The 19,093-nt window shown below is 40.2% G+C and overlaps 1 protein-coding gene across 1 annotated transcript; it reads left to right on the top strand.

Annotated features, from left to right (window-relative positions):
* Positions 1–4,188: 4,188 nt before the first annotated feature.
* LOC107097399 (ankyrin repeat domain-containing protein 50-like) lies at positions 4,189–18,834 on the top strand. The gene is made up of 4 exons (XM_015394532.1): positions 4,189–4,334; positions 4,420–5,157; positions 12,487–12,704; positions 14,030–18,834. The coding sequence occupies exons 2-4, from the start codon at positions 4,730–4,732 to the stop codon at positions 17,554–17,556; spliced, it is 4,173 nt and encodes a 1,390-aa protein (XP_015250018.1). The 5' UTR covers positions 4,189–4,334; positions 4,420–4,729; the 3' UTR covers positions 17,557–18,834.
* Positions 18,835–19,093: the final 259 nt, after the last annotated feature.

Here is a 19,093-nt window from a genome sequence, read left to right as displayed (position 1 = left end):
TATGACGTAATCGGCCTTCGAATCCGGTCTTCTAAGGATGCGTCCTAGGTTTTCGAACAGAGCCTCCGTCTCCTGTCATCACTGGACAAACTGATTAACCCAGGTGTGTCTGGCTGGTTACTGAGGTCAGACACACCTGGATTAATCATGCAGATCTTGTCTCATTCTGTTTCCTGTCACTGACTCCCAGTTTTTCATCATGATCTTTCATATGTCCAAATTGAGTAGAAAAGCACAGGTAAGCCTTGAAGTCTATGCTCATAAATCATAATCGTGAATCAGCAAAACAACTAATAATAACTCTATTTATAATAACTATCTGAAAATATAAACTAAGTCACCAATCACTTCTAAAATGTCTTTAGACAAACCCTTGTTGATTCTAATCATTTTTCAATATAAATCACTCAAATTTTTTATTTTTTTTGTACCTGGGCACCGACCAAACATTTCTCAGAAGGATCAGCGCAATTCAAATAAAATAATAGATGAACACATACCATATTATAGGTCAACTCCCATCAGTTGCAACCATTTTTGACAACAAACTTCTTCTGTTTTAAAAGTTGTGCTCTCTGTTCCTTATCTTTACGTTAACAGCAGCTCAGCCAGGTACCATAACAGCTGTTTCATGCTCACACGCTCTTTCAACTGTAATAACAGTCTACATGCAACATTTGCACCCTAAACTGTCGGGGGACATTTCTGGGTACAGCTTTTGTCGGGAACAGGTGATCCCTAACGGGGACTGAACCTGGAAAGCAGGGATATCTTTTCACCATGTTATAAAGTAGTATTTTTATGAAGAATTGGTTTTAGTGGTAAGGTTTTAAACATAGAAAAGGGTTAGGGTGAGTCCTGATGGGCTGCAGCCAACTTCCAGAAGAGGGGAGTCTGAAACAATTTGTTTTCAGGGTGGAAGGGGTCAACAGCAATCCTTCCTGCTCGCCTCCACCTCCTGGATGCATGCAGATCCTAAAGAGAAGGAAGACTGCGGCCAATCAGGCTCCCTGCAGAATGAATAATTCACTGCAACCTGCCCTTGTCCCTGGTGGTGGCAGCATCGTACCAGATGGTGATGGAGGAGGAAAGGATGGACTCGATAATGGAGGAGTACAAATGCACAGTCATTGTCTTTGGCAGGCTGAAATTTTTCAGCTGCGTAGGAGCTGAGCCTTCTTGGTGATGTTTAGCTCCCACTTGAGGTTTCTGAGAGATGATCGTGCCCACGAAGCAGAGGGATAGGATACTGGAGAGTCACATAGTATGATGGGACGGGTGGATCTGTGCTCTATTAACTCCATGACCATCTCCACTGTTCTTTATAGTGTTGAACCCCATGCTGTGCTGACTGCGCTGGGACAACAGGTGATTGATTTCCCACCTGTAGGCAGTCCCATCCTTTGGGGAATGAGACTGTCTATAGGAGCTTGATGAACTGGTGACTGGAGGTGTAGATGTTGGTGTACAAGGAGAAGAGCTGAGTAAAGAACACAGCAAGGGGGGGGCAAGTGCTGGAGGTCCTGAAAACTCAGACATTTTCCCAGCTTCACATGATATTTCCTGTCTATCATGCACCTGCATATATTTGACTGCACACACAGAGTTGATGTGTTACCATATCTCTACAAATGTAAATATTGCTGCTATGAAAGGCTGCAAGTTCCAGGTTAAAACTCCACATCGTGCCACTGTGGGTCCCTGAGCAAGACCAATACCACCAATCACTAAGTGCAGAGAGAAATTCCCACGCTATTGGACAATTTACAAATCTATCTATCTATCTCTAGAATAAAGTGGATGTACGTTGCATTATTGCTGGATCTCATTTAAAACTGTAGCTATATTAGTCAAGGAATACTAGGGGCTTTGTTAAAGCACTAGATGATGTAAAGCAGATTAAATGTAGTCGAATTCAAACAAGATTTAAATAAATACATGTTTGATCTCTGAGTCTTCAGTGATCTGGATCTGGTAGTGAAACAAGTCTTATGACATCCCTGGTCAAATGTTAACTCAATTCGTATGAATTATAATGGAAGACTATTAACTTTATACTTCTTCTTAGAATATTTACAGATAAAGAAATTATTAAATATAAGAATATATTTGCATCAAAAATACAGTTAAATGGTCACAACATTTTAATCCAGTTTCTTAAATCATCTTAAATCAGTCATAATTTTTAAGGGACAAGGTATTTCCCATAAAAAGATTAACTTTCCAAAGATTTGAGCTTGTCTTAAAAACTGGCAGAAAATATAAAACAGACTGTTAGTGAGTTTAAAAATAATACCTGTACTGTCGATATAGCTGTAATGCGTTACATGAAATTTTCTCATAAATGCCTCCCCGTCTGTCATTGCAGTCAACACACATGCATTTCACAACAGTTAACTTCCGCATTAACAGAATGTCAGTGAAAACTTTGGCTTGTTATCAGAGTGGCTGCATGCCAGGTTTACAATGCTTTACCACAAGCAATGACAAGAATGTAGACAACTTCACAGCTTGGTGCCAGTTTCTTCAGTACTGTCATCAGTTTCCTGCTAGAACACATTTTTTCTTTTTTTTTTTTCTTGGGAATTGTCAGGAATTTGCTAGTGCAGGCTGTTAGCAGCTATGTCCAACACATGTGTGTCATCTTTCTCGATTTGAGAAAATGCCTTTTTATAACTTACTTAGCAATTTTCGTTCAGATTGACACTTGGCTGTCCTTTTCTTTCCTTCATATGCGCAGCAGTGTTATTTTTCTCCCTTTTTAGTTCTGTCAAGAGTGAAGTCATGCCTATAATCTGTCACATTCAGCTCAGTGCTACTGATGTTTGATTAGTCACTGACTTGTAATGAGGGGCAGTATGCGCTCCCATCAGCGTGTTAATGCCAGCACAGAAATCTTAGACATTCTTTGAACGGATCCCTTAGAGTCTAAACTATTTTTTTTTAATGTATCACTTAAAAATGTAATTATAACAGTAAATCATTTCTTAATTTTACCTAAAGTGAGATGCCAACATTTCATCATTTTTTTTTTTTTTTTTTTTTTACAATATTTAACAAAAATGTCCCTTTTAATGGATCTTTAAATTAAAAGCTCCCCTATTTTTTTCATGTCAATCTGAATTTTACTGTATGAACGTGCATTGAGTAATAATAATAATAATATCAGATAAATTGATTTGAAAAATTAAAATCAGGAGCAGCTGAGACTTTTAAAACTATTCATATCCCTTTAACGTTTTAACTGTTTGGCAAAACCTCAAAGTAGCACATAAATTAGAAGTGAAGGAACATTTGGGATGGTTTTACAAACACAAATCTGGGTGCATTGGTGGAGATGTTCCCTTGTATTCAGGTCTCCTGAATCAGTGTCACGTATAGCAGATTAACTTTTCTTTGCAGTTACAGATAGAAGACTGTGGTGAAATAATCTCACTTGAATTTAGGTCTGGACTTTAAATGGGCCTTTTAACACAAAGTAGCTCCTTTTGCGTATACAGGGTCCGTCTCCGGCTGGAAGGTGAACCTCTAAACCTGTTTCAGGTGTTTTCCAGCCTCAAATTAGTTTTCTTCTTAGAATTCCCCTGTATTTATAGTTATTTTTTTTCTGCTTAGGAAAAAGGTCCCCACAGAGTGAAGCGGCCATTGCCATGTGTTGGTCTAGCGATGTTGTAAATTGGTAAATCCTTAAGAGTATCTGCTTTCAAAATAAGGCATTGTGTGATTAATATACCGTATTGTGGGTTTGTGAACACATTTCTACACCAATGAAATGCTTTTCTCAATTTATCTTTACTTTTAATGCTTTGTTTTTGCATTTTTATGCATTTTTTCATAAGAGTTGGATTTCTCTAATTTAAAACATTTATAAGGATCCCTTTCTTAAAGAAAACTTTGACTTACAAACCTAAAGGAAATGGAACTAGCCTAATATGGATTTGCAATAATGTAATGCCTCCACCTGAAGCATGGTGTAATATTTCTCCAGTGACTGAACTTTGACCCCAGGTAACTCCTCCCTCCTGTCAGCTGCAGAGAAACCTTGCTGCCACATGAGTCCTTCCTCTGATCTCCCGTGCATGTCTGAACATGCCGAAAAAGACCAGGAGAGGGTGGAGTCAAGAAGGAAAAAAAAGAAAACAAGAAAAACCGGAGAGCAAGAGCGACAGAGGGAGAGAGCGAGGGAGGAGAGAGAGGAGAGAGAGCAGAGGGTGTGAGAAAGTAAAGGGAAATCTTATGCTGAATCCGACAGTAAGGTTTGATGTTTCAAGAACGACAGTAACTGAAAGAGAAGAGGAAAAGTGCCTTTCATTTGGAAACGGAAGATAACATAGGTCGGGTGAGATCCGGTGAGGTAAAATGTGTGAAACATGTTGCTTCTTTGACTGATCCTGTCTTTCTCTTTGTGATTTCTCCCAGAGCTGCTCCTCGATCTACTAGAGACGCATGCTGAACAGCTGGAAAAAAATTGAAACAAAGAAGAGTTTTAACTGAAGATCAATCAGAGCATTGCTTTTTGTCTATTTTTTTTATCCAACAAAACCCAGAGGAAAGATTTCCAGACATTAAAATTCACCAGATGTAACAAACCTGGAACAATAGAAGACCTCAGATACCCAAAAACTGCTGCAGCTCTTCCTGGAAATCAAGAGTAAAAATGTTGAAGCAGCATGAAGTATGAAGTAGAGAGCCCCAACTTGTCTCCTGGATTTTAGAACCCCAGGGGCCAATGAGCAGCATGGCATATGGTTGCAGCGCCAGCTTGCTCCGGGGCCGGCGTTTCTACTGCCGGGAATGGGCCCTTGAGAAGCTGAGGCGCTGCCTGGACGCCCGCTCCGTCTCCGGCCAAGCACCGGGGCTGCTGGTGACAGGGGGCCCCGGTGCTGGTAAAACCGCCCTGTGCACTGAATTGGTGTGGCCCACCTCACAGACAGGCCTGGCTGCAGGGCTGTCACAGCGCTGCCTGGCTTTCCACTTCTGCCTCAGGGAAGACCAAAGGAGCACACTGCTGTGGAGGTTCGTCCTTGGCTTGGTGGAGCAGCTGAGGACTTCCCCTCTTCTCCCTCCTGGATATGAGGAGATCCTCAAAAAGCCATCCGTGTCATCGGCTCTGGAGCCTCTAAACTGTCAAAAAGACCCTGAAGACACCTTCAAGAGGTTTGTACCACTTTAACGTCATTTAAACAATAGATAGAAATAACGCTTGAACCCCCAGCTTGTGATAAATCTCCCCTACCTGTGAAATGAAAGGGACAGGTAAGCTGCTTGAAGGTGCTCCAACAGTCCTGAAACAGGAGCATAGCATGCAGCAGCATGTGCGTGGCTCTCTTCCAGCTCAACAGAGCATAAATTATGTTATCACCCTCATTTTGATGGAGCTGCTGATGAAAGCCAACATCTGTCCTTGAGAAGCACGGCTTATCAGATTCAAGCATATGTGAAAACAGCCTGGGAATAGAAACCCGCTCTGCAGGTTTTAGCAGTTTTTGTTGTGTAGGTGGTCCATCTGAACATCACAATGTTTTTACCAAAAACTCCTCCTCCCCCTTAAACCATGCAGGCTCTCATTTAAGATTTTAAAGACTTTCTTAATAACCTTTTTCCTCCCTTAAATAGATGCATTAAAGTTTCTTGTTACTCATCTGACTACTGCTATGACCTTAAGCTTGTTGTACCTAACATATGTTTTCCGCCTGGATGTCATTACATTTTATGGCTACAGTAAGAATTTTGCCTCTGCCGCTTTTTCCAAGAGAACCTCAGTATTTGGAAGGTATTCAGCTTTTTTTTTTTGCAATAAAGGTTAAAGGGGCTAATAAAAAAAACATGCCAAGTGCTGCCTGCTCGAACTGGATTAATTTTAGTCTAATGAATTAGGATATTTCCAAAAAAGTGTAGTAGAATAGTTTATAAGCTGTTAATAATTGCCAGCAGTAGCTGAAAGTAATAGCATCTTCCTTTTAGTACAGACACTGATTAGATGGTCCTAGAGGAGGATTCAAACAGCTAGTCTGAAAGACTGACTCTGTTACTATGGGGTGGTTATTTACAGATGACCACTTTATTATAGACATGGGGGATGGTACACATGTTAAAGGCTGTGCATCACAAATAAAACAAGCAGAGAACTGAACGTACACGTTTACAGTAAAATAGGCATGTTAAAAAACTACATTATTCAGTAAAACAGTTTTTGCACTCATGTAATATTTTGGAATTTATGCATAAGTTTCGTTCGGTTGAAAACTAACACCTTTAACCCACAATTCTTACAGTAAAAAAACCGAGAACATATCAATTACTTTACATTACAGTATTCAACTCAATTCAGTTTATTAACAAGTGCCAATTCACAACATATGTCATCTCAAGGCACTTTACAGAGAAGTTTTTTGTCAGAGGAAAACTAGCGGTTGTACCGACTCTCTGCAGTCCCTCACGTCAAGCGTGCTTTTAGCGACAGTGGGGAGGAAAAACTCTCTTTTAACTGGAAGAAACCTTTTGCTGGAGGTTTCTTCCGGTTAAAAGGGAGCTGGCTGGACGTTTTTCTGTTAACTTCTGATTTATATATATTTAAATGACAAATTTGAAAGGAAACTGGAAGCGCTTTAGAAAATTAAAACTAACACTCATCAAGCAACATTTTGCATAGAAAATTGCCTTTTTGCCTAACGTATTTCACTGTTTGCCACACAACATGATAGAAATACTTTAAAGTGTTGCTTTAAGCATATGCCCTGTACTGCTTGCTTAATGTCTTCCCCTATATATTTAGGGTTAATCCTTTTTAGGATAAAAGAAGCAGCTTTTCCTCCTTTTTTATGTAAAACACACAGCACCAGCTTCCGCTTGCAGGGCCTATACAAAAACCCTGATTACATTTCCAAGTTATATTTCTCGGCTCTAAAAAGAGCTGAATCTTTGATTGTTTTAATTGCCTGCAGTCTCACAGCATGTTAATGTGAAATCTTTTGGCTGTAGGCATTAGAAGCCAGGGTAGTGGCAGGAAAAAAACAGAGCGCAGCAGCCATTCTTTCCTCAACTTATATTTATTTCATGTCCTATAATGCAGCCCATTCACTGCAGTCCACAATGGCCCTCCAGTGTGAATGAATGCTGCAGTTTTATTTACGACACAACATCCTTCCAGGGAGGAGAGGGGGGGTAGGGGGGAGAACAAAGAGGTGAAAAATGCCTCCCCTACCCTAGTGACCATCACAGCACCAGTCAGCGAGGTCACCCTCCTCGCCGGGACTTTTCAGCTCTCTCCTGATGTGTTTGTTCTGCGCTGAGTCCGAGCCCTTTCATGCTCCTGCTCGTGTTTGCTCTCCTCTGGTGTTAAGGACCGCACTGGATTCCACATTCCCCACAGACTGGCTTGCAGCCAGCAGCTGGTTTTTGTTTGGAACCCACAGAAAGTTGCTTCTGGCAAAAAAAAACAACAACAAATAAAAGTGCATCTTTTAAAGCCTGCCATCAATATGCTGATGATATGTGAGCCTTGAATTTGCTGCAAGCAAGAAAACACGACATGGGACATGTGTCCTAAAGCGGCAGGAAGCTCTCTGCACCCAGCAGATCATTAACACGGCTCAGGTTGTTTGCTGTGATGCAGCTCCCTCAGCGTTGAATGATGCAGACCTCAAGTTCAATGAGTTCGCCTCTTTGTGTGAAACAAAATCAGCCCCCTACAAGCAGCAGGATGTCTATTTTTACTGTCAACCATTTCAGAAACAGCCTTAAAGGCATGAACAACTTATAAAAGTCACGTAGGCTAACTGTTCAGTCATAAAAAAGCCAAAATTCGACATATCTGCTTTTCAAAAAGAAATCCTAACAGATCTATAAACTTTATAGTGCTTTGGAATGATACTACGACTCTTAACCTATTCAAAATGGCTTCAATTTATAACCCAAAGCTCCACTGTTCCAGTAGGATTATAGATGATCAACAGACATTAAGTATGAATGGAAACTGCGTGTTTAGGTTGCCTTCCTGTTTGAAGCTGAGCCACTAATTCGGTCTTAGAACATTTGCAGAAAAAAAGCAGTAAAAACACGCAAAGCTTGTAGCCTCAGACTTAAAAAGAAAACTTGAAACAATAAAAAGGATAAAAAATAGGGTGGTAAAGAGCTGCTGTAATCTGTACTTGTAGAAATAAAGGTCATTTTTAACCCTTGTCAGTTCTAGATATGCAGATAAATGAAGGACCAATGGAAATAATGCTAAAAGCTCATAAATGCAATTAGATCTTTGACCCACTTTGCTTTTCATGTTAGAAATGATTAATGTTTCATTTCTATCTTATAAAACCTTAAATCTTTTAGGAAAAAAAACTTTAAATTTTATATATATATATATATATATATATATATATATATATATATATATATATATATGGAAAAAAAATAGGTGGCAACGAAAAAAAAATTGGGATAACAGTGACTTTCTTGTGCTGGTGGTGTTACAGTTTAAGCCCCCTCGCCAATTTTGATCTTATTCTAATTATAGTTTAAAAACAGTACCTACAGAGCTCAGGCATTCAGCTTATCAAGGGTTTGAACAAGCCTGAAGTGATTTACATCCTGCCTTCGAAGTGTATTTGTCACCAACTCTGCCCTCTAATTACTGCAGGTGTCACACTGACACGCGCCCCTTCAATAAGGCCCATTATATCACAGCTTCAAAGTTCACCCACTGAAGTCTGTCCAGCACCGACTAACCTGAATGAGGTGGAAAAACATTAGCGGCTATAAAAGGTTAATTGCACTTCCTGCTCTGTTGGTGTGCGTGTCTGCGTGTGTGTCTGTGAGTGTGCGCTCGGTCGGGGAGTGTTGTTTTATTCAGATGACTAAAAAGCACAGCATCTTGATAAGCTTGTCGGCACTTAGATGTGGTTGGATGGGGTTTAGAAATCTACTTTTAATTGCAGGATATAGCCAATAATAAAAAGCTGGTCCTGTTAGAGCCATTCGGATGAGTCAAACACCAAGGGTGTCTCAAATTCTGTGTTAATTTGCCTCTTGTGAAATGTATTCCTTGATATTTAAAGAAATTAGGAACACCAATGAACAATATTTTAACAAGCCAAAGTGCAATGTCTGTTAGAATAAGGCTGATCTACAGAAAATGATGCAAAACACTATGGAAAACACATGCTTTAATAATATTTTTAATGAGTATGTCAGCCATCACTGTAACTCCGTACTACGTTTAAACTCCCATTTAAACTGTTCATGCAGCTCCTCAAGTCATTGCCTTGGCTACGAGGGACTCGGTTATCAAGGCAAATTTTTACAATTCAAATCAATCTGTCAAAGTGAGCAAATAATTTTAAAAATACATTAATCAGATTTAGGGTGTATGATAATGAGAGGTATGGGTTTAATAAAAATGGGATATTATACGGTATATATAAACTGTATATATATATTTTTTTTTTTTTCTTTTATGACTTTCACTAGTTTAAATACAAAAAAGTTTCTACATCAACAGAGGAAAATGATCCCAAGTCAGTGTTGGGCCATGTGAGTGTAACTGCACCACTATTTACTGTAATTTAAAACATGCTTTGGACAGCTGATTTTAATTTCACGAGCTGTACCTGGGTAAGATTAGTGCCATACTTTTAGATCAGATTTAGACATCATAAAAGGAAAAACTGTTTTATTCCATCAAGCTATTCATTGTTGTAAGGTATGAATATGTAGCTGCTTATAAATTAAATGAGCCACCACAGCAGAGCTAGTTGCTACAAAAAGTTACCAACTTGGTTTACTTTTTTAATGAGTCTGGATTGAAAATAAACTAGTCCATTCTTTCTAATTACACCATCATTCCTCGCCAGAATAACACTCAAACATTCTTCTGTACAAAGATAAGTACTAAAGAAGATGCAAGCTGAGCTATTTTCACTATCAGTACTGTGCCTTTGAAATATGTAGATGTTTCAAGAGAAACAGCCACTAAAGCTATGAAAGAGCAGGACTCAAACAGTACAGCTAGTTGTTCTCTTTTATCCACTATGTAGTGAAACTTGTTGCATCCTGAAATGTTGGTATCTTTTTTTGAAATCGTTAACTTAGTAGTCTACCTTTTATAGACAGAAACTTATGCAGCCAGCTTGTTTAGTAATGCTAGCCATGGCATTTGTCTTTATCCACCCGTCCATTCATTTTCTCGAGCTTAAACCTTGTCAGGGTCATGGCGGAGCTAGTGCCTATCTCTGGCAGTCTATGGGCGAGAGGCGGGGTACACCCTGGACAGGTCACCAGTCTGTCGCAGGGCAGCACAGAGAAAAAGAAACACGACCATGCAAACACACTCACACCTAAGGAGAATGTAGAGAAGCTAATTAACCTAACAGCCAGGTTTTTGGACTGTGGGAGGAAGCAGGAGAGAACCCACGCATGCATGGGGAGAACATGCAAAATCCATGCAGAAAGACCCCAGGCAGGGAATCGAAAAGAATAAATAAATGAATAATCCTAATTATGTAACTGATTTGTCTTACAGTAACTTTTAGATGTTAGCAAAACCGGTTTTGCCACAAGTTCATTTTAACACAGTTGGCTTAAAGTTTCTCACAGCACGAAGGCTAGGATAAGATCTTTCAACGCTGTTTAAATAAGGAGACCTTCAAAAATAAGGTGTTTTCCACCAAATTCAAATATTAAGCAATGTCATAAAAACATTTCTTTGGAAGAACAAGTTCACATCATATGCAGATGCTGTCAGAACATGCATTAAGCTGTTGAGAGAAAGCCACTGATGACTAATTTATTTGATGTTGAATTGCCACATCTCAGGGTTTGCTGACCTTGATTTCATCAGTTAACAGCCTGTTTAATGTTAGTTGCTCATATTCATGATAGCAGTTTTGATCAAACCTTATATGAATAAATATTTTCCCCTCTTCTTGTATTATATAGTATTTCCAGTCTTCAGTGTTAGAATATTCTCTAATTTAGCTGTTTTAGATTCTTTGTAAAACATGAAACATCTTGTAAAACACTTTTAAACTTCTTTTATGTAGTCTTTGAATCAGCTGTAAAGAAAATCCCTTTTGATAACTAAAGATTATTGGACCTTGTAGTCCTTCTCGAACATAGACATTAACACTAATAAGACTGTACAGACAGAAGCGCACACCCTGTACTTGTGGTAAAATAAATGGCTTGAGCTTAGCCTCTTTGTGACCTGTCTAAATCAGACTAGTGACCTGCTTTAAGTACTGATTGTTGCCCTTTGGAAATAACAAAATGATCGTTTTTATTTAGTACTTTCACACAGTAGCAATGAATATACTGTTTTTAAGACACTTTTGTTTGAATAAAAGATGTGAAAAATGAATAGTGCGCTTAGCTGAAACAAATCTATGCCTGAAAGTTCTGAAAAGGGCATCATTGGCTGTGACATGTTAGGCCACTAATCCAGTAACTACTGTTTATCTCTTTTTTTCCAAGGGAGGAGATTTATATCTGCCAGCTCTGTGCTTTGTTGGAGCAGCAGGAATATAATATGCCTAAAGCATAGATAGTAACTACTATTATTTTATGTTACCTGTTGCATCTGTTTGGGCTCAGTGGTGATCTACAGTAAATGAGCAGTTTTCTTCTCCATTCCCCTGCTTTATATAAATGATCATTTTAAGGTTTTATATTTACGCTCTTGCTGCTCATCTGCCAAACAACAGCTCTTTTGTCTTAATATTCAAAATTGAGTAAGTGCTTCAAGTTTTGGATTGAGAAATCCATGCAGAGGAAGAGGCATTAATGACTGAATCTACTCTGCTCATATATTGATCTGCATGTGTGCAAGCGTGCACAGATCGGTGGAAAAAAAAAAAAATCCCCGGAGTTCCACAAACCTGAGTCACTTCTACCTAAAGGCAGGGTGTGGGTGTTGACTGTGCTCCTTAAAGGCCCATTCTCTTTTGGATTTTGCCAAGTTTTAAATTGTTTTATAGCTCTTTGAGGTTTCACTGCTTAATTGCTGCCAAAGATATAGTCGGTTCTTTGTGTAAATTACAATCTCAAACTAGTGTTCAAGGTAAACAATATCAGCTAGCTCATGTTGTGCAAATGTGTTAAAGAAGTAACTCTTTAACAGTTTTTATTACCATTTTCCAACGTTTGAAGTTACAGTTCATAGGAAAAAAATCATGTTATTTATTTAAACTTTAAAAGTACCAGAACTATGCTGGAAAGAATCGAATGCACAAAACAGAATGCAAAGAGAAAAATATGACACCCTTGAATAGAAATTGCCCGAGGGTAATGGAAAGCTAGCTTATATTGATTTATGCAATTTTAAACATTGCTTCTTTTTAAAAAATCAATTCTCCACTGTGCATGCTACAAAAACCTCATAATCTCAGCCCTCCTCACCCCCAACCACCCACAGCTCCTGCTATTTATACCATGCCATCTTAAGTAATTTATCTTGTCTTTCTTGTGTTTGTTGTCATCATATATCTTTTTTAGGGCAGTACTGGAACCTCTGTTGGACCTCCCTCCTCCTCCCCACACTCTGATGGTTGTGGTAGATGCCCTGGATGTTTACTGTATGCCTGGTGAAAGACCTGGAAAGAATGGCTCTATAGCAGAGCTCTTGGCTACCAATCAGCATCTCCTGCCCAGCTGGTTGCTGCTGGTCTGTTCCATCCGCCGCCATAATAAAGATGTGTGCAAGATGTTCTCAAGTATGTACATATTTGTCTTCCCTCCAAAAGGTTTCATGTATAAAAATTATTAGGTCTGACGTACGTTAAATTATTGGCTCTTAGATGCTGCAGCATATTTCTGAAACAGAATCCTGCCACCATAAATAAAGCTATAATAAGGTTTTGTCTCCATGCATTTCTCTGGCTGTTGCTTTTTTCCCACCTTAGTGTTTTTTTCTATTTTAAATCCAGCTTTTGATAGCAAAGATAACTACAGTAAAATGAACTTATAGTTTTTATATTTTGATTTCATGTTTTGTGAGAAAACCCACCTGGTTCTATGTGAAAGAGTTAAGAGTCTACAGTCAAGTATTTGTTGAAGCTGACGATCAGTCTTACATTGCTGCGAAGGATATTTTGTCAACTTTTGAGCATAAATAGCTAGAACAGGACAATGTCTTAAAGGTATAGTGGAGGATGTTCTTTTTTTGGGTGGATCTTCAAAATAAGTAATCCTCCAAATTGTCAATGATTCTGGTGAAATGTTTCCGTATGGCCGTCCTACGTACTCGTCCCCTTTTTCACTTACCGGTGCTGAGTCTGGCATAGTGGAAAACTTGCAAATGTTTTTTTTAGAAAGTAAGCTTGTATGACAGATGCAAACAGCCATTTTAAAACAGGTTGTGCACGAGGTGAAATGGGCTCGTTCATGCTCTTGCATGCATTTAATAGGCATTCCGTCTCAGGAGCAGGTACAGGGTTGTGCATGTGCATTTTAATTTTTTAAGTGGAGCCGGACTTTTAAAAATTTGTAAAAATCCTCCACTATACCCTTAAGGCTACAAAGTAATGGTTAGAAAGTCTACTTCAGCAATTTTGATAAGTCCATCAATTATGGTAGGTTACCCTGGTCCCAAAGACAGAAATAAGACAAAACCATCACATTACTAATACCACGTTTATGGTCAGTTGAATAAAGAGCATTGACCTTAATTGAGGCAAGACATGCCCTCTAAGCTTTAGATGTTTTCTTTTTTTTTTTTGTGACACATTAGATGAGTTGATTAAGCCCTTCTGGAGAAATTTGGGCAAGTAAATCTCTCCTGGTAAGGAACAACATTGTTCCGTGTTTTTCCAGAAATCTTAATACCTTAAGGATGTCTTGTGTGATACAAAACAAAAGTAGAATAAATCTATAATTTGTAAATGCTTTTTCACAGCAACCCTAATCCTTAATTTAAATAGCTATTAATATCAGAGTTGTGGTTATTCATATATATATAGAATTAATGAATGGGCTGAATAAAACAATTAATCAAGTTATAAAGAAAGCAAATTTCTTTTCTTTTTTTTTTTTTTCTTAGGCTTCCGCAGATTATGCCTGGATGATCTACGGAAACCACAAATAGTCCATGATGTTCAGCAATACATCCTCTGTCGTCTGGATGATGAAGCAGCACTGCGCCGTCAGCTCACTCCTGACACCGCAGATATGCTCAATCTCCTTCACATCAAGAGTGGGGGCTGCTTTCTCTTTCTGGAGCGTGTGCTGGATGGTGTGACAGCAGGGCTCGTGGGTCTGCGAGAGATTCGAGATATCCCTGGGACTCTTAATGGACTCTACCTTTGGCTCTGCCAGAGACTGTTCCCTCGGGGCCTCTTTGTCTATGTCAGATCCCTCCTCAATGTTCTTTTGGCTGCCCCAAGTCCACTCACAAGTCAGCAGCTATTCACAGCAGTCTGGACCCAGGACACAACACTCAGCATCCAAGACTTTCAAAGCAAACTTCGTACTCTGTCTCCCCTTTTGATTGATGGCCCTGAAAGCACCAAACTTCTTTTTCACGCTAGCTTTACAGAGTGGCTGACCGATGTAAAGTATTGCACACAGAAGTACCTCTGTGACAGGACTGAGGGCCACAGCATGCTTGCCATGTCTTTGACTCTACAAGGACCACAATTGGACCCTGAGGGCACATGTCAGTTAGCTACACACTTAGTTTGCTCAGGTCACCATAAAGAAAACCCCTCATTGTTGGCACTCTGGATGTTGTGGACAGGCCTGCCTCCTCCCACTTCCAACTGTAGGGAAACCATCTCCAAATCCATAGCTCAGCTTCCTCCTCTAGTTAGTCAGGAAGTCCCTCAGCTGTTAATGAAAAGCGGACTTCTTTCACCTAGCTGTTTTTCCAACAAGGAGGACAGGTTAGGAATGCACTGCAAAATTGAGCAAGGTGATTTATTACACACACCAGAGATGGAGGCTTCTATAGAGAAGCTGCTAGAAACGGGGGACTGTGTAAACCAGCTTGAATCTTCTGGACAGACCTTGCTTGCAAAAGCAGCTCATGAGGGGTCAGTAAATATGACAAAATATCTCTTAGCGCATGAGTCTGATCCACTCATAAGCGATAATCATGGTCAAACTCCTCTGACTTTGGCCTCAAGGCAGGGTCATGTCAAAGTGTTGTCTGTCTTATTAGAATGGACTAAACGGCAGAATACAGAGACTGTAGTGGCAATGATGGAGCATGTTGACAATGAAGGTTGGACAGCGCTGCGTTCCGCAGCTTGGGGTGGACACTGTGAGGCTGTCCGCTTACTTCTGGATGCAGGAGCAGATGTAAATGGATGCGACAGCGAGGGCCGTACAGCCCTAAGAGCTGCTGCATGGGGGGGTCATGAGGAAATTGTCATCATCTTGCTGGAATATGGGGCACACATTAACAAAGCTGACAATAAGGGAAGAACACCACTTATTGCCGCTGCCTACATGGGGCATCATGAAACCGTAGAAATATTACTGAACCACAATGCTGATGTTAACTTAGCTGATGGAGATGGACGAACTGCACTGTCAGTTGCTGCCCTGTGCGTTCCAACAGCTGCAGCGGTCAAAGGTTATGGAGACGTAGCAACTTTGTTACTTGAACGTGGAGCAGATCCAGGCCACAGAGACAATGATGGAATGACGCCACTGCTTCTTGCAGCCTATGAAGGTCATGAAGATGTTGTTGAGCTTTTGTTGGAAGCTGGTGCTGATGTAGATGAATCTGCTGGCCCTGGTGGAAGCACTTCTGCTGCAGCTGCTGTCACACCCTTGTTGGCAGCTGCTGCAATGGGTCATATGAACACCGTGTCCAGGCTGCTCTTCTGGGGAGCAGATGTAGATGCCATTGACTGTGAAGGCAGGACAGCACTTTGCTTAGCCGCAGCAAGGGGCAGCTTGGAAGTAGTACGTGCCCTACTGGACCGTGGGCTAGATGAGAACCACAAGGATGACCTTGGCTGGACCCCCCTGCATGCTGCTGCATGTGAAGGACACCGTGCTGTGTGTGCTGCTTTGACAGATCAAGGCAGCATGGCACGTGTAGGAGAGATGGACATTGAAGGACGGACCCCTCTTATACTGGCTGCCCAAGAAGGTCACTTGAGCACTGTCAAACTACTACTAGACAGACGTTCTCCAATCGATCACAGGGCTTATGATGGACATTCAGCTTTAAGTGCTGCTTTTCTAGAGGGTCATACTGATGTTGCAGAGCTGCTAATGAAGAGGGGGGCTGATACTGATGTGCGTGATGCAGAAGGCCGGCCTCTACTCTACCTCCTGGTGCTTGAACATCACCTTCATATGGCCACTCTTGTCATAGAAAAAGGAGGTGTGCCTCTCGAGTCCCGAGATTCTGAGGGCCGTACAGCTCTTCATGTGGCTTCATGGCAGGGAAGTGTAGAGATTGTTGATTTACTTTTAAAACATGGGGCAAACCCCAATGCGCAAGACAGTGAGGGGAGACCACCACTGCATTCTGTGGCCTGGACAGGACATGAACAAGTAGGACATCGTCTCCTGGCAGCAAATAATGTAATTATAGACCTGGCTTGCCATCAGGGAGCAACACCTCTGAGCATTGCAGCTCAAGAAGGACATTTTAACATTGTGAAAATGCTTCTAGAAAATGGTGCAAATCCCAATCATATAGATAAATATGGACGCAGTCCAGTCAAAGTGGCTGGAAAAAATGGACATGTTACAGTTGTGCGGCTCTTAGAGAGCTATGGAGCTAAGCCATACATCGGGCTTTTGCATAATTCCAGTACTGTGTCCCCTTTAAAGCCCAACAAGATACTCTCATCTGGAATGGGCCAAAGTAATGCAGTCGAAGTGACAGCCACAACCTCTTCCTCTTCAGTATCTTCTCCTAGCTCCACTGGGGACCGATTCCATTCCATACAAAGCTCCCAGACCTCATCTACCTGCCACTCACTTGCTACAGTTCAGACAGTGCCAGCTGACAGCCTCAGTTTTATCCAGCAGATCCAACAGCATTCCCTGCCACGCAGCAGGAGCCGACCCTCCACCCTCCCTCCACCAGGGAGCTCAGTCATGGGAAGCCTCCATGGAAGCAGTCAAAGGAATCCAAAATGCATCCCTCCAACTGTTTGCACAGTTACAGCTATGGTACACAACTTTGAACCACCTCCCAAATGTTTGTCCTCTGGGCTTGAGTACAATGACCAAAAAAATAAACTAGCTTCAAACTTGATTAAAGCAGAAAAGGCTGCAGGTGGTAAATGGAACTCAGTCATGGCTTCTCTTGGTATAATGCCCAGCCAGGACAGCCCCCTCCTTGCCAAGAACAGAGACATGCCTTCATCGGACTATCCATACAGGCTACAGAGCTCATCACAAGCAGGAGCTTGGGATTCCCTAACCCAGAATATTTTATCACCTGCTTGTTACAGTTTTACCCCCTCCTCACCTCGCAGTGCCTTAACAGATGATCTAATGGTCACTACAAATCCACACCTTAATCTTAAACAGGCCATCAAACTACAGTTTGAGGGCCCCACCAGTGCAGCCTTACACAAGAGAGAGACACCGCTCTAACCAGGCAGTGGGCCAATAAAGTTTGGTCTTTTTTCATAAACATATAGGAATTTGTTTTTGTAGGTATGGGGTCAATAGTTGAAATTTTATATTCAATTATTTCAGGTAGAGTTATTTTGTAAATCAGATACTTTTATCTAAACGTATTGCATTCTGATACAGTAGAAGATAAGATGAGAATGAGACATTTTTCTACATTCTTCACAGAATTTGGAAAATATTAAGCTGTGTTAAAAAAAAAGCCTGCTCATTTTTCCAACTTTGATTGTAAAGATTTTTTTATTTCCAAACTGTCACGACTAACTGTGTTTGTATTTTTACTTGAAAACGCTTTGACTTTTTAGTTTACTTAATTTATTTTCTCCTTCAAAACTGAGAACTCTTAATTTATAAAGGGTTTAGCTTTTAGACTTGATTTGTCTTCAAAGAAGTTTATATTTTTCTGGACCTAGCCTGCATCCTTCATTAGTGCTGCACACCCTACAATAAAAATACAATAAAAGTATCCCTGCCAAAGCTTGCCCTTATGTGAGCTTCTGATTCAGAGCTGAGACAGGCAAATCGAAGGACTACAGCCCAGTCAGATAATTCTAGGTTTGAACGTGGGAGGATTGTTGCTTAATCTTTATGTTGCTTGAAGACATTTTTGTTCTGATCCTTTTTTTACTTTTAATATTAATTACATTTGTAATTAAAATTTTTGTCAGTGCTTTAAAGTCTTTTATTTGTGGCCAGCTTGTTTATTTTGTAGGAACTGTATCTGTGTTCTGCACTCAAACTAAATGTCATAGGTAGCTTCTGAAGTCGTAGCATCAAGCAGAGATAAAAGTCTGGCAGGGGGCAGATGGCGCCCAACTAGGAAAATATAAATATGTTTGAGCCGTTATGATACCATAGAGGGGGGATTTTCACACACATTCATGGTTGTTCTCTATATACCTCTTTATTAACATCTAAAATAAAGCATTTATTAAAGGCTTAGTCAGGTATTAAATTATTTCAGTTCTAGAAAACTCAAAAATAACTATTTCATACCAATAAATACATTTTAATTCCTACACTTTCATGCAACCATCGGCTGTCCAAGTATAACTGACAACCTCCACAACGAATGTTATCCACAGAACGCCATTATTGGTCTGTTATGCAATGCTGTATGCAAGCCTAATAAATTAGATTTAGATAGATTTTTTTTTGTACACACAAGTGTAAACAAAAAGTAAATTTTATTAAGTAGAGCTCTCCATAGATTATTTGATTTTTTAAAGTGCAGGTAAGCAGCAGTGATGAAAACATTGTGATGAAAAAAAAGTGATGTAAACATATATGACTGTATAGTTACAGTTCCAACATTCAGGGTTTTTTTTTTTTTTTTGTGTGTGTGTTTTTTTTAAATAATATATTTTACATAACATTCAGCAGTCTAATCTGCTGGACCTGCATCAGATTCCAGAGGGCAGCAGGGAGAAATGTCCATGTTGGGGATGTGAGGGGTTACAGGCTTGGGACACGCAGCGCTGGGATGAAATGCCTTTAA

This window comes from Cyprinodon variegatus, unplaced genomic scaffold (assembly GCF_000732505.1).
Source record: "Cyprinodon variegatus isolate N-32 unplaced genomic scaffold, C_variegatus-1.0 Scaffold691, whole genome shotgun sequence".
Taxonomy (NCBI): Eukaryota; Metazoa; Chordata; class Actinopteri; order Cyprinodontiformes; family Cyprinodontidae; genus Cyprinodon; species Cyprinodon variegatus.
Note: the sequence above shows the minus strand (reverse complement) of the source record. Positions and strands in the feature narration are given on the sequence as shown.